The following is a 17,244-nucleotide window of genomic DNA, read 5'->3' on the forward strand; positions in this document are numbered from 1 at the left end:
GAAAACTTGTTGGGGCAGCAACAATTCTTGGACCTTGCCCCGCCCTACCCCCTGCCTTCCCTAGTTCTCTACAACAACATCAAGGGGGGTATTGGAGGCCTTAAAAATAGTAAAATTTGGCCTTCTCATCAAAGGGGAGGACACTACGGTGATTGCCCCAAAGATAATTGCCAGCATGTAAGTCCGTCCAATTATAGAATCATGAGCCACTATTTAATCTCATGCTACCGCGATGTTTGGTAATTAACTTCTTCACGATTTTGTACTCCCTTCATCGTTACCTCTCGACATCCCCTTGGACACACCAAGCTCTCAAATGTGTCATTTTGATTCTCCTTCTCTGCACAATTTGAGTGTTTCACACAATTTGTCCTACCCTTTTGCATAGTGAGAGAGCTTTTCACACAATCTTCCCTCCGCCAATCTTGAAATCGTGACATGTGAGAGATCCTCACACAGTTGCTCCTTCCCCAATCTTGAAATTGTGACATACAAGAGCTCCTTACATAGTCTTCGAATGCTTGATTTTCTCTCTCCAACTTAACCAAGTTTATAGATGAAGTGAACGTGAAGGATGGATACATTGTCTGTCAAAGTCAAAAGATTAACATATTGAAAGCATGATTGTAAAGGCGCTAGGCATTCTTGGAGGTCATTTGCAAGCATAATTCCAGGATTCCTGGGAGAGTAGTTCCATCACATTGGCACACTTCATGTTGGTCGTCTTGATCTTTTTGTCAAAACATGCATCCAATTATGCCTTGAAGTCCATCAGCCCATGCCTCATCATTTTTCTCACACCAATTTCCAACATCCAATTTTGGTCCTCAAGCCAACTCATTGAGTACCATATTGCTTGTGTACTGTGCAATGGCCTCCTACTTCCTAACCATGCACACCATTCACATGCCCATCCACTATCTATTGAGAAACACACCAACTGCCCATCGTGAGCATCCTTCATGTGTGCTAACTGGTGCACACCCCATTGATCTTATCAATCTCTCCCTTTACACTACCATGTATGCCCTTGATGTGTACTAGCCATCATGTGTCCCATCTACTCTATGTGTTATGCCCACCTTTTTTGTGTGCCATAACTTTTTCATGCGCTATAATGAATCCCTTTGTGCCCATGCCACCTCGCCGCACGTCCCTCTACACTCGTCACACCTCACTACATGTCCCTTTGTATTCATGCTTTTTGTATTCATGCTTTGCCCACTTTTTCCATGTGCTTTGATGCATCCCTCATTGTCGATGATGCAAGCCTTGAAAATACACCCTTGCTCATTAAATACACCTTCCATGTTAAAATATACCACCACTATCACACACCAAATCATTTCCACCGCCTTGTTTCCCATGCCAATCGGTGCCCTTTGCATTTATCTTTTCCATTGCACAACCAGTGATTGCATTCATCGCATTGTGTGCCTCTACAACCGTCACTACTTTTGCACCTCCTACCCCCATCGCACACACTAGTAATTAGACTGGCTCCTTGTGTGCTACCATTAAATTATAGCTTATATTTTATCCAACAGAGTGGATCTCTTGGAAGAGGCCTATGATGATGGTGCTAGACAATTTTGCCAGGTTCAATAGTAGCTAATAGAATCACATATTGCAACGAGTGAGCATCAAGTGGAGGTGTTATAGGAGAACATCCGCACCCTCAAGATGAGGAAGGAATCAATCAAGAAATATCTTTCTCATGCACAGGGTTAGATTGTGATATTTATAGCTACCAATAGTTAAACTGGATGACTATCCTCTTGAGATGCGGCAGGGTAATACGTGCATGGCCTGCCATCTGCACATCATCATCTGCACATCATAGATGAGTGCATGAGTTGATGGCCCTTGTGTGGCCACCCTTTGCATGTGTTTTGGTTTGCAAACTCACTTCGCAAAGGATTTGTGGTTTGGCATTGCCCACGTCATGGAAACATCAATTGTGTTTGCCTGTTGTATCTATCCACAACGAGAGAGTAGATGCTGCAATAGAAATGGCCAAGTGGGCCTACAAGGCAAAAAGAAAGGCCTTTAAAGGGAAGAACCAGCCCATTGAAAGAAAGGAGCCTAAAGGGAAGAAGCCCAAGCTGGAGCGTCAAGAAGAAGGGTCAATGCCCCATTAGGGCCGATCCTCTCATCACGGAGAGGATGTAGCCTAAAGAGCTCAAAGTGACCTAATGAAGGGAGCTCAAAGCATAAAGTAAAATGTGGAACCAGCTCCCTGAAGGAAAGGAGTGAGAAGGGCCCATCCTCCAAGTGATCGGATGTACCTAAAAGACCTCTAAGCGATCGGATGTAGCTGAAAGATCTCAATGTATAAGATGTATCTATTCAATTATTAATGAAACCTCTATTTATTTATTGCCAGAGTCCTTGAATGTTTGTAGCCGTTCGAATATAAGTTTCCTTTATACAAATAAGTTGTTTTAGGATGTTTCTTTGTACAAACAAGTTGTTTTAGGATCACAACTAATACGGTGGTAGTCCAAGATAAGTGGTCTCACAAGTTTTCTTTGTTTTAGGATCGCAGCCAGGACGGTGGTAGTATTGGATAAGTGATCACTAATGTGGTGGTTGGTTGCATATGCTATATAGCCCCTTGAGGAGTCTCCTTTAGGCGCAAGGGCCATATCAACATGCCATTGAATTTATAGGGCATGTTGATATGGCCCTTGCCCCTAAAGGCTAAAGGGGAGCCCTCAAGGGCCACATCAACAATTGCATTTATACAAGCTGTTTTAGGATCATAACCAGTGCGGTGGTTAGTTGCACACGATACATCGTCTAGGGTTAATTGCCACCAGTGTGGTGGTTTCCTTCAATTATTACAAGATGAATGGCATACAATTCATTCGTTTAGGATTTTGGGTCACCAGCTCGGTGGTTTTACAAAGATAAGTAGCATACATTTTTCCACGTATGTGATGACTAAAACAAGCATAGGGTTTTTTGGGATTTACTTAAAGCATGCATTGGTGGGTTTTGGGTTTACTATAAAAACCAAGTGCAGTGGTTGTAAAACACTTGTTGTGGTAATATACTACTTGGGATTTACACAAAACAATTTGGGGTTACTAAATACAAGCCGACTGCAAATACATTTTTTATTTTTTTGGGATAAGTAGAATACGTTTTTCTTAGAATTTGTTTTCTTGTACTATCTTAGTCGTACACTACTCCAAGACATCCCACGATATGCTCATGCATGCCTAAATCTATTTTAAAGAAACTCTTGTCCTTCTTTCGTCTAGGCACAACTTGCAACTGGAACTTAATAGCTCTTACTAGATGAGAGTACACAAATATTTGAAGGCTTTTATGTAGTAGTTTGTAATTATGGCCTCTCTTGGATGTATTTTTATATCAGATAGTTCCAACTACTACGTCCCACTTCTCATAGCTTGTTTTTCGATGATCTATAAATGCTTTCTCAAGCTTGTGCGTGGGTTTGGCACATTGCAAGACAAGTATGGGTCATCTTCCTCGTTCTTCCCAAAGACAGTGACAATTGCAAAGTTATCCCCCTCTTCAAGACAATCAATGAGGTCATCAAAACACTCTCCAAACTATGGTAAGTCATTGTTTATGTCTCTATTGTTTGTCACTCTATCTTCAGGTAGAGGGAAAACTTGAAGTACCTCTCATATCTTCATAGTTGCAATGTCCTCACAAATGTCATGATCCTCTGTGATGCACGTACTGCAAAAACAAGAAAGTTTATTTTGAGCAGGTGGTCGTTGTGCAAACTATGAGTTTCTTTAATGGACTCACAAGCATGTTTATTTCTCCTTTGCACTTTATTCATTTTCACTTCATGGGACACTTTGCGCTTTTGAGGCTTTGTTTACGGTATGTTGATTGTGCCCTTGTACAGAGGTTGGCTATGAGACATGTTATGGAATCATGGGCGTCATTGAGCTTTTATTGAGGGCATGTTAACTAGTGTTTGAACAGAGCTCACTTAATAACATCACCACATTCATCATGTTCTCCCTTGTCGTGGCTAGACCCAAAGAAGTCCCATGTTATATTTAGACTGATCATGGGTCTAAACCTTAAGATAAAGTAGAATCCATGGGCTAATTTAAACTGAGAGAAAGCACTTCTAACCACACTCAATATTGTTTTATATTTTCTTGTACATAGGGATCATTATTTTTTAGCCATCCCCAATGTAAGTGAAAAGCATGCTACACAACTACGGTGTCTTGCTTTCTATCATCCAAAATATAAAAATATGTGCATTGCACTAACCTGGACTTCGAGTCAGCAAGTAAATTGGCATTAGTCATACAAGAATCAAGCAAATGAGCACTACAACTGATATTTGCTTGTTACACCAGTGAGCACTTTTTATTTGATCTAATTCTTGAAATGAGTAAATTTTTGTAAAATCTATGACAAAGACAATATTATCATGGGGAAAATTGGCAAGACACTTCCTGAACTACTTATCTTGCCAGCTGGCCATGAAATTATGCACATATTTTGGAATGTCATTGAACCAAGTGCTCTACAAGATCCATCGGTTGAGTGCTCTTATAGGATAGTAACCATCTCTTTTTCTCCGATCCTTCAACATCAACATGTTCAAATCTCCTTCATTTTAAAGCAGTAGGGTTGTCTTCCTCATTTCATTTGGATAGACATCAAATTAACTCCTCTTCAAACTACGATGTGTGCATGTGCCACGAATGCATTCAATGCGGTGCCACTCAAAGTCACAGGTTATAATTTAACCCTCTCCAAACTAGATGCGTGGAGCAAAAAGAACATCCGGATACTCAATGAATAGAAGACAGGGGATGGTGAAGGCATAGATGTTGAACCAAAAGATCCAAAAACTCCATCAAAAGAGAAGGAAGTTTATCATACTTTGCTAAATAGCCCAAGAGACCTGATTGTCTAGGAGCAAGAGAGACTCGACACACCACTCGAGGAATTCCTAGAACAAAAACCAAATTTGTCACCATAATAAACATCCAAAACAATGCCACAATGAACACCAAATTGAACAATGCTCAAACCTCGCCATGAGCACCATGTGTCATGGGCAATGCATCCTTCAAAGGTATGTGGAGTTCAAGAGCTTCACCACCTTCTTTGCGTTGCATCTACGGGTCCCACTACTCCAAGACATAGTCTAGGGACATGATGCTTGTTGTCTTATCTCTAAAACTCACCCTTGGACTTCTAAGGCTTGATTATTGGGACAAGGTTTCTTTTAGGTGGCTTATGCTCCTCCTTGAGCCCCCATTTTTGGACCTAAGAGCACAATATTTGCTTATTTGTTGCTGTGTGGCTATTCTCCTAAGGATGTGAAGGAGGCATTGTAGCAATACAACTAGGAATTGCTAATGAAAGAGCTATGGTTGAATCCCATAATTGATAGTGTACTCCATACACCATTAGCCTCTCTATATGAATGAGATGGGCATTACCTCTCACTCCTACTGCCTAGCTTCAAGAATAAGTAAAGCAACTAGAAACAAACACAGCTAAGTAAGTAAAGTAGCATAGTCGACAAGTAAACAAAAAGCAACCAAACTAACAACCAAATCCAAGTCCTATGACTTGATTCATGTTCCATGAAATGCAAAATGAGATTTTTAATAATCTGGAGAGCATGACTTAGAAAAACCCACAGCTATAGATAGAAAATGTTTTGTGGATTGAAACTTGTATGCCTTGTGTGAAGTGAAGCAACAAATGATAAGCATGGTATATGCTTTAAAGTTGGAGATGATAGTACTTCCATAGGTAGCGGGCCTAAAGTACAAGTTTACCAAATTCTAGGGTAAAGACAAGGAAGACATAGATGGCCCTTTTTGAACCCCATTGAAGTGCAAGTAGTTTTAACACTCTATTTTGAGATTCAAAGAAACTGTAGCAATTTGCAAATAACACCTGCTAGAAGGGTGATGAGCTAGTTCATCTTGCATGATGTTGGACATTTCCACAATTTTTCCACTTGTCTCATACAGTGTGTGCTCTCGGGGATCTTTCATTTATGGTGTAATGTTGCCTATTGGTTTCATATGTTTCATTATATGACATTGGTTGTGTGTTCACTTGCGATCGATTGGGAGACTCAACGCTTGCTCTTGACATACTATCACTGAGAGAACCCTCTCTCTCCTCTCTATCTCTTTGATACTCATCGTCACCAAAGAGACCAACAAACTGGAATACAACCAAACTCTCATGAAAGGATTTTGATAGAAACATAGTCAAGACTACCTGGTAGGCCATAGAAGAAGCTGGTAGAGGATCAAAATAACCCAATTCGTACAAATGCATGAGCCATAAATTTGGTTGATAAACATGTGCATGTGGGTTCACTTTTTGGACTTTTGAAAGCTAATCCCATTATTTTTTAAAGTATTCCAACTCATGAACAATGATTGCATCAACTTTGACAAAATTCTTCAAGGTAATTATAACTCATATTAATTTTAGTAGAGAGCACATTCTAGATCCCAAATTCTCCAATTAAGAGTACATAGTGGGTCTCAATCAAAAGCAAGGAAGTGGAGTCCAAAAATTGTTTCACCTCAATAATAACCTTTTTTGTCAATTATCTTAAATTTAGAAGCAAACCAGCTCACCTTCCATTATCATATATAGCACATAGTGAGAACTATCCCTTTTCCCAATCAAAAAATAGAACACAATAATAGATTTTGTTACACGAGATTTTCTTTAAAAACTAATGCATATAGCTTCTATGCAAACTATTTGAGATGGGATTCTAGGAAAAATGTTATGATTTTGAAAAATCTTCTTCAACACTTTATTGTATATGCATATTGAAACCCCTCTTTTCAGAACCCTTTTAACTTTATTGTATTAGAAGAGTGTTGTATCCAACATTCATAACTTTATTCTACCATGACCCCCGACTAGGCTTAATTGCCCCTTCACTGGCATACCTGGCACCTTGCATGTGTACCCAGATAGTGCCACCTTAGTAGTGATCCATAGGCATAATAATCTCTTCCTAGCACATTGTGCACTACATGTGTACCCAGTTGCCACATCATTATTTTCACCCTTTTGGCCCCTCCACCTAGATCAAGCTGTATCTCTTAATCCAAGAAGAATTTGAGGGCGTTCTAAAAAGGAAAATTGCTCAATGTTTTGTGCTCTATGCACTTGTCATATCATGCACACATTTTGGTGCAAGTATTACACACTTTTGAGCCTCAATGACAAATCCACTTCTTGCATGCACTACATCGACGCATCTGACCTAGTACCTAAAACAAACAAAGAAAAGGAATTATTTGCTATTTTTTCATTGCTTGATAGTTTTTTTAGATCTAGCTTAGAGTATATTAGATCATCCATAGCGGAGAGAACTCCAAAGAAGCCAATCAAAGCCATGCTAAAATTTTTTTAAATAGTCCCTACTCGAAGTTAGTCCCTTTGCTCACATGCGATTTCACATCATCACATTCCCTGAAATTTAATGTTCCACAATTCAGTGAGCAGAGTTTAGAGTGTTCAAAGGCATTGATTGATTGTTTAGTGTGGGTAGATTGCACATGATTTGATTTCACACACATATGCCCATCATTGTAAAGCCTATTTTTCTATTTTCCAGCATTGTGCACATCATTTCAAGCCTTGTAAAGCCTCGTGCCTATTCTTGGCATCATTTGCCGCTGTAAGCCTTGTAATATATTGGATTATACATTGTAATTTTATCTTCACTAATAATTTAGATTGCACTTGATATAGACAATGTTTTGCAGTTGATTCAAACTATGATTTATTAGACACTTTCAGTATATTTCTTGCACCATGTCTACAACTAGCAACCCCAATTTGGAGGCATCTACTAAGCTAGACAACTCCAATTATAGCACATGGAAATGTCGAATGGAGACCATTCTTATAGTTCAAGACAAATGGGAGTATGTCGATGGGTCTACACCTAGACCATTGGATGATCCACCAACCCCAATAGTAGCTCTACTCCACTTGTTGCAGCAACACTAGCAGTAGGATCTATAGCTATAATAATAGTGACAGCACCAGTAGTAGATCCTACCATTGCCCAAGCACCGGTAGAATGGAGCAAGAAAGATAAGTATGCATATCATCTGATCAAGTAGAATGTGCAAGATGTCATGCTAGTACAACTCAACATAGTCAAGACATCAAAAGAGGCATGGGATATGTTTGTAGCTCTTTACGAATCCAAGAGCACTTCCAAGATTCTCACTGAGAAACCAGATAAACTAGAGTTTCCACGATAGCAACGAAACTGGTCATGCTTACGTACTTAGGAGAATCAAGGATTACAAAAATCAACTTGCAGTAGTAGGAGAGACTATGAATCTAGCAAAAATGATTCAAGTCATCCTGAATGGACTAGGAGAGGGATACAAGAATCTAGTCAATAGTATTACCATTCAACAACAAATTCCAACACTAGAAGAGCTCCAATCAGTTTTACTTTGTGAAGAAGTCAAGATGCAAGCCATTCACGCACATAAAGGTCAATCCAACGATTAAGCATTCAGAGATAGAAGTCGAAGGGCAGAGGTAGATCATTTCACGTAAGTGGTCATCATCAGCAACAAAGTCATCATCAAAGTTAAAATTAGCATCAGCATCATCCTCAACAACATCAGCATCAACAAAGAGGAAATCACTCCAATCGAGGAAGATTCAAGGAGGAGGGAATGAATACCGTATTGGTAATTTTGGAAAAATCTTGATATTTTGGGAAAATGAAATCAGGAGAGAAAACCTTACACTCTCCCATTTTTGGATCCCTTCCTCATACTCTTCTCATCTTTCTAACCCATCTTCATCTTGGCTCAACCACAATGGATCTCTTATTTCATAGTGATAGTCACACTGTGGATCTTTGGCTTGTTGCTGTGTCTATTGTTTCCTTAATTTTGGGAACCAATTGTTTCATCTTCTTAGACTAAGAATGTCAAATTCTATTAATTTTGGTTTTGTTATTTTACATTGATTAATTTAGAGCATTTCATTAATTTTGGGAATGATGCATATGATCTTTCTTTATCTCATTGATGTCATTTTAATGAGAAAATAAGTGAGATGTTTCATTAACTTTGGGAATGAAGTATTTGTTGTGTAAACTCAAAAATCTTGTTCAATTGCAACATGATTGTACAAGCCACCTACAATAACTCACCTTAAATTATTTAGTATTTGACAATGAAAACTTGAAAATTTAGTATTTGTCAATGGTAATTGTTACACATTCAACCAATAGGAAGTCAATGAGCTGAACTAAATACAAGCCCTTATTTAAAGAAAACAAAACCTTAAGACCATTGAGTATTAGCTCAGGGCCAACTTCTAAGAATTGAACACATGAAAGTGCTCAACCAATAGGAAGACAATGAGCTGAACTACTCAATACAAGCCCTTATTTAAAGAAGGAAGAAAACTTAAGACCATTGAGTAATGCTCAAGAATTGAACACTTGAAAGGGCTCAACCAATAGGAAGACAATGAGCTAAACTACTCAATACAAGCCATTATGTAAACAAAACAAAACCTTAAGACCATTGAGTATTAGCTCAATCTGCACTCTTGTCGTTTACTTGATCAGCCCCTTTGAGGCTTGCTTCTGCTTTCTCATGCACAATAGGTGGAATTTTGATTTTCTTGGGCTTATTCCCTCCTTTCAGTGTCCAACTCCATACTATTGACTCTGCTTGCTCCCAACATGTAGGATCTTTGTCATTGCACATCCAAAATTTCTCCCAACAATTTGCATACACTTCTTCATCAATATATCATCAAAGAAAACCAAGGTTTCCTTGAGCAAATAAGGCTGTAAAATATGATTCATAAGAAACTGAAAGTTAGCTGATGCACAGGCGCATCACCTAGTATTCATAGTTGGCCCGAAACGCGATTTGGGCAGACAGGAAATGCACGAAACCTTTCAGAAATGTTTCGGAGCACCCAAAAAAACCCCTTATCGTGAAAATCATCTGATTTTGATAAAAAAACCTTTGTGAATTTTTTACCTAGCACCTATTAGCATCATTTCAGCTGTGAAAATTATCTCTAACTCTATACCGAGTTGATCTCCTATATTAGCATCGTACTCTAGCATCGTACATTCATGTAAGACTTAATTATCTTCTTCAAACATACCAAAACAAAACACTAAATCCAGCACTAGTTATGGATAGTGGACAGATCACTCCATCACATATATAAACCAAAAAGCAACGATCAACTCCACATACAAACGGCTATAAAATAGACATAGCACAAAACTATAATAGAGTAACCTAGAGGCATTGCTACCTTGTTTTCTTTTTTTTGAGGGACATCTTTAACCTATTAACCACGGACCAATAAAAAAAAAGGAGAGGACACGTAGCAGCTTGGAGGAGAAGAGCCTGCCACGTGTCACAAAGAAGGAGCTCTTGGATGGAGGCTTGGAGGGGGGAGGAGGTGGAAAGATAAGAGGTAGGCTTTGGGGAGGAGGTGGAAAGACAAGAGGTAGCTTTAGGGGCAAGGAGGCGATAGAAGGTCAATGGAATGGAGGAGATGGAAGGTCACCTTTGGGAGGAAGGAGGAGATAGGAAAGTTTATGGAATGAAAGGAGGAGATGGAAGGTCTCGGAGCCATGGGTTAAGACTTAGCCAAAATTTAAGAACCAAAGATCCAACTTCAGATGGGGAGTGGTTGAGGAGGGTCATGCATCTATGCCCGTGCAAAGCATGGGTTCAGTACTCGGAAACTCCAAAGCACTATGTAGGGAGCCTTTCCCTAAAAACCCATCATCAACTTGACACGTTGACAAAGAAGCCCAGACCCGCAATCTCTGCTTTTGGCCAGGAAAGAGCGAGCTATCAGTATGCAGATTGAACGTCTTGATCATCTGGTATTGCCTGTGCAAGACATTGCTCGAACGTGCGAATTTTACGAGCAGGTCTTAGGTATGCAAGCCATTACATTCGGTGATGGGCGGAGGAAGGCACTTAAATTCGGTCAGCAAAAGATCAATCTGCATGAGGTCGGCAAGGAATTTGAGCCCAAAGCGCTCAAGCCTGTCGCTGGCTCAGCTGATCTCTGTTTTATTACCCTGATGCCTCTGAAGCAGGTGCTCCAGCACTTCGAATCGTGTCATGTGCCTCTTATTGAAGGACCCGTCAGGAGGACTGGTGCTATAGGCGCATTATTATCAGCCTATATCCGGGATCCTGATGGAAACTTGATCGAGGTCGCAAATTATGTGGAATGACAGGATGGAATCATTACTACAGCCTCTTGGCCGATTCTTGGTGTGTTGTATGCAATGTACGACGAGGTTTTCATTTTCAGTAATAAATTGGAACTTGAGCTCCTTATGAGTTGACTCTGTTCATCGGTGGCCAGCGGGCACGCATTTCAGGCATCAGATTATCTTTTTAATTGTTGCACAAGGGGTAGAGATAGCGATTTGATGCAACAACTAAGTCATCTTCTGTTAGCTACAATGAGCAAGCATGACATGGATTTTTTGTTCACAATTCACGGACTTCAACATGACTAGTGCGAGCCCCCCTGGCAAGCCATGGAGTAAAGCTATCCCTTCTTAGAAGCCATTGCAATTGCTCGGATATTCTCCAATATATTAAGAGACTACAAAGAGAAACCGAGACTAACCAAAGAGAAACAGAGATGGAGACACAGGGGACACGTAGAGAGGCGAAGTGAGATGAGAATCCCTGAGGTTGAACGGATTAGATCAAATCAAAGGCCCCATTATCTTTCAATGGCTAGTCTAAACCTATCCCATGATCTTGATCTTTCAATGGTCGTAACAACTTAGTCTAGTTAATTAATATATATAGATTTCCTTCCCTAAGTTTGATAGAAGTTTGCTTTGTTATCATAGTTTTGGTTGGCTGTAGTCCACTTACCGTGCCGCTTTTCAAGCGTTTCTTATTATTGGTTTTCTTTTCAGCCATCCAGGCAGTCATAACATCAATCAGCCTATGACTCTTCTCACTACGTATCTTTCATGATGTGAGCATGCTACTAGTAAGATTTGCACTTGCTTAACGTTCTTTTGCTATGGTTTAATGTTCGTATATAATAATTTTTGAGGCAAAAATTGAAAGGCAGTCATAACATCAATCAGCCTGTGACTCTTCTCACTACGTATCTTTCATGATGTGAGCATGCTACTAGTAAGATTTGCACTTGCTTAACGTTCTTTCGCTGTGGTTTAATGTTCGTATATAATAATTTTTTAGGCAAAAATTGAAAGGTTCTTTGTACGTCCAAGTAGATCAGGAAATCTCGAAGTTGTTGTAAGTAAAACAAATGCCTTAGGAGTAAAGACCTATAGTTACATTGAATGTTTCTTATAATATAACTAAAGCTAAAAGATCCACCATGCTTCGTGATAGGATAATTAGAAGTCAAAATGGTGGCTTGGGATAAGACATTGTGGTCCAATTATTGGCTTAAGATATGGAAAAAAACCTCTCAATGGATTAGGACTCCTCGATAGAGATTATGGAATGCATTAGGTTCTCTTGGGATATATGTTAATATCCTAAGCTACTCTAATCAAGTGGTCCTATTAGGCAACTAACTCTACACATGATACCTTTTTGAACCATCGCCAATATAATATTCAAAAGTTTTGGGCTTTGTCAATTCAGATTGCAAATTTGGACTAGAGAAGAACCTAAAATTCATTAATACTTTCGTTATACTATTTTCTAATCTCTCTGAAAAAACAAGTGTCATTAAATTAACATGGCATAGTTGGTAATGATATGTAAAAGATCTACATGTCTTATTATAGCCATAAGATGATATATAACATGGGCAATTAGTTGGTATGTCTTGAGGGTAGAGGCGGCGGAGAGTTGGAGTATAGCTTCGTGTATGCTTGAGGGCATTGTGCAAGGAGTCTTAACCCCACTCTAGCTCTCGGAGTGAGGGTCAAAAGGTTGTGATGTGTTGCTCACTTTTCAAGATGACAGTGTCAGTGAGCTTAATATTTGTAGGTATTAAGGGGGATGTCCACTATACAAGGTGAGTTCGTGCGAGGTGGGTCTTTTGATAAGGAGGAGATGGCTAAGGTGCAGGACCCAGGTGATATGCAAAAAAGGTTAATCAGTTCTTCTGTGAAGGGTTTTCAAAGGTGTTTTATGAGGGGGCTCATGCACTGTTCAAGCATAAGTGGTAGAAGGAGTGGGCAAGAAGCATTCTTTATGTTGCTATGAGGTCCCCTTGGAAATGGATAACATTGATTTTGTCTTTTTTAGAGAATTTCTCCCCTGAAAAACAATCATCTAGCCGAATAATCCATGATAAGCATAAACTGCAAAAGCTAGTGAGAGGAGGGATATATCCATTCTTTACGAGGAGGGTACCTTCGTTTGAAGAGCTTGGGAAACTGCTTAAATCTTAGTGTGAGCTCCCGTCAAATGGTTATGAGGTGAGATTCTTTGGTAGAAGCTTCATTCTCCTATGACATATGTCTGAGAGCAGTTCGTAATGTATCAGTGGGTTGCTTTTTCATGTTTGTTGGAGAGTGGCCGTGCTGGTTGTTTTTTCATGTTTGTTGGAGTGGCTGTGCTGGTTGTTTTGGAGCACCTCTCATTCCATGTTGATGAATTTTTGTTTCATGAGTGCCTCATGTGGATGGTTTTTGGAAACTCCATCCGTGGCTAGGGGTATTGCATGTGCCTTGGGGAAGCTTCTTCTTATGCTGTCGTTTGCGATGACTCCATTTGTACTAAAAGGGCCTAGATCCTTTGGGATCGAGCACATTAGACCCCAGAACAACCTAGATGTCAAGCTTTCGAATGGTTTGATGCATTCTCAGCAGGTGTGTTTGATTTCTTTCCTAGATACTTGTTTTGGATGCAAGGCAAATAATCACTTCACTTGTAACTATCTTACTAGAACTCGTAAGGACTTGGTGGGTGTGAGTGATGCTTAGCATGTTGCTAAGGAGAGGTTGCAGGAGGCTAAAGTGGTACTATAGTCAAAGATATCCTCAATGGAAGTGATAAGGTTGTGGATTAGCCTGTTGCTAGATCAATTATGTCCAAGGATGTGGAGGTTGTTTGTAACGAGGCTAGAAAATGGCGCAGGAGGAGACAAAGGAAATTATGTCTGTGAAATCTTACAAGTAAAAAGGGTGACTATTCTGTTGAGGTTTCTGGTGGTGAGGGAAGGGAGGGGGGGGAATGTAGATTGGGTTGGTGGTGGGTTCCAATCGGAAGTTGGGGATGGTCCAGATAATGTCCAGTTGTCTCCATGTTGTCGAACACCTGATGGATCGAGAGACGAAGAGTTACCCAAAGCTTATCATAAGAAGAGTGCCTTTGAGGAACTGTAGTGGAAGAAGCCTCATGGGGCATTTTGAAATGTTTAGAAAGGGTCATGTCCCCCGAGGATGGTTCCCAAGTGCATCAAAGATGCAACACATAGTCTTGGAAAGGGGAAGGAAAATAGATTTAACTTCTTTTGTGATGGTTCTATTTGCAATAGTAGTGTAGTTTGGGGAGGAGTGAATGGTTAATCCATGGAGGGGTCAATGGTTGTGCTGTCTTCGAATCTGAGGGGATGATGTAATTAGAAAGGATGTTTAAGGGTGATTATGTGAGACTAAGGCAATGGTGAAGGATAAATAGAAAGGATGTTTAATAGTGATTGTGTCAAACTAAGGCAATGGTGATGTTGCTACATGAGGTTAAATATGGCGAGAAGGATTTCTTTTGGCAAAGTACTTGGAGTCTAGGTTTTGCTATGTATTTTTATGTCTATGCAAGGATAAAGGGGATACAACATTTGCAAGATAAGGAGAGATTGTGAGGATCATCTATTTGCAAAAGAAGTTTCTTGTGCTACTGCTATCTTTAATGCCGTGAGCTTATATGCCCCAAATGGGGCTTATGAAAGCGCTGGGTATTGGAAGTTTCTTAAAGAAAAGATGGTAGTGGGTAGAATTGGTTGTTATGATGTGGCTGGAACAACTCTAAAAGGGAGTCAAGTAGGTCCAAGATGGTGGGGTAGATTGGTTAATACCACAATGGATATTAAAGTAAGATTCTATACTAGATTGGTGGCATAAGGATTTAGACCAAAAGCAAGAGTAGATTATCATGAAAGTTTGCTTCGATCACCCGTCATTTTTATTTACATCATACTTGCATTGGCAATTGCTAAAGAATGGAACTTATTCAATCCTTTGGCCTTTTGTGGTAGAGTAGGATGTATAACATGCCACGATCTTTTACGACTTTTAGAATATAATTATATATAATGAATTTTGATGAAATTTTTTGTGACTAATTATCTTCTTCTTATACATAAACCAATAGAAAACATAATGTCTTCCATTATTGAATTGCAATGGTGTCCTTTCAATTGTCTAACATTGAGCTTTATCCTATAGTATTTCGAGATGAGCTTTGAAATTTCGTGAATTAAAGCTCTTCAAATGAGCTAAATGAATCTAATAAAATTCCATAAGCCTCCAACATGCCTACCATTGTGACTGCCAAAAAAATTGTGATTATACAACTAAAATTGGTGCTACTCTTTGTGATTCCATCTCTTTTGCTACTTATTCTGACTCCATTTCAAGCTCTAACCCCTATGACTACCATCTTTAGTGACTCAATTTCTAGCGCCACCCCTTGTGATACTACTATCTCCTATGGATTTAAAATCTCGCAATCGGCTATGTTAGGAGGAGACATCATAAAGTGTGTTTCATTTACGACATGCAATTAGAACACAACTTCAATATATGTTTCTAATGTGCATATAGTCATCCTTGTGATAAAGATGTTACTCTTCTCCCATGATAGCCCTATTACAACTCCACCTAACTCCATGTCTTTCTTGTAGAATGATGCTGAGGAATTTAGATCATGTTTGGTAAGTACCTTTCTTACAATGTACCCCTCCCAACTTAATTCTCACTGAAAACCTATAGATCCATAGTGTTAAAACATGCTCATTTCTTGGTCCATAGTGTAACAATATTGCTATTGCCCAAATTGTAAGCAAGTTCAAAAACATAACCCTTAACCAATCCAAAGGAAAAAAAGTAAAATATCTTCATAACCATTCTTTTAAAGAGAGAGAATTTCCTAAAGCATAAGTTTAAAAACATTAATCATAACTTATCCAAGCCAAAAACTTACCCCTCCTAGTCCTCCTTCAGTATAAGACACTTCTTGGTTCATATGCAACATAAATCTGCATAAAGCCTTTTACTAGCCATTTACCCACAAGGGAATCATCTTTTGGGAATGCCTTTAGGTAATAAAGTTTGGCTGGAAATACAAATTGCAAATAGGGAAGGGGATTAATTTGGCTAGAAATACAAATTACAATAAAGTTTGGTTGGAAATGTAAATTACAATAGGAAAGGGATTAACTAGAAATTTAAACTGAATGGTTCTTGTGAGAGATGCCTTTGGCGAGATGTGATTGGTTTTTGTGGACTCCCTTACCATATTTGGAGATCCTCGAATGCTTTGATCCATGTGGTGCATGTTCTTAGACAAGATAATCTATGGGTGCAAGTTTGTTGTGATTGGGAAGAATATATGAGAGGTTTTTTTCTTCAATGCATTTAGTATTGATGAGAAATTTGGTGAGCTTGGTAGGTCCTCTCTATTAGATGTGGCACCTCAACTCAAAGGGTAGATGGATTAGATAGAGCTATATAATGTTCCTAATGACTCTAGAATTGAGCACCCTTTAAGGATCTTTGATAGTTTGTTCAATCATTCATTTTTGAGCCTAATATTCATTTATGAGCCTCCTTATACTCAATTCCTACGTTTATGCTTATGTTATGTTGTAAGACATAAGGACAAAATGCCAACACATCTTGTGGAGGTTTCTCTCTTAACCTAGCTTATGCTAAAGCTTAGAAAACTTTTACAAAGTCCACCCCTACGTGGGTCATCCATATTGAGATGACTATTTTGTAAGAGAATATAACAAAACATCCTATACACTTGCAATGGAATAAGTGATCAAAGGTGGCCCTGTCTTGTAAGTGGTTGGACACCTTTGACAGTTGTGTCTCCTTGGCAAATGGCATTGAGAATTTTGAGAGAGAGAGAGAGAGAGAGATTCTCTAAGAGTCTTTGGCTTGGCAAATGGCATTGAGAATTTTGTAGCGGAGAGAGAGAGAGAGAGAGATTCTCTAAGAGTCTTTGGAAAAGCACTTTTCAAGGACCG

At 39.2% G+C, this 17,244-nt stretch overlaps 1 protein-coding gene across 1 annotated transcript; it reads left to right on the plus strand.

Moving 5' to 3' along the window:
* The first annotated feature begins 10,721 nt into the window (after positions 1-10,721).
* Positions 10,722-11,996, plus strand: LOC147889969 (uncharacterized). The gene is made up of 2 exons (XM_087391029.1): positions 10,722-11,312; positions 11,978-11,996. Exon 1 carries the CDS (start codon positions 10,886-10,888, stop codon positions 11,270-11,272), a length of 387 nt encoding a protein of 128 aa, XP_087247155.1. The 5' UTR covers positions 10,722-10,885; the 3' UTR covers positions 11,273-11,312; positions 11,978-11,996.
* Positions 11,997-17,244: the final 5,248 nt, after the last annotated feature.

The sequence above is a fragment of the Dipteris shenzhenensis genome, chromosome 19, assembly GCF_047967505.1.
Source record: "Dipteris shenzhenensis isolate YYH24624 ecotype China chromosome 19, Dip_SZ_1.0, whole genome shotgun sequence".
In the NCBI taxonomy this organism is placed as follows: Eukaryota; Viridiplantae; Streptophyta; class Polypodiopsida; order Gleicheniales; family Dipteridaceae; genus Dipteris; species Dipteris shenzhenensis.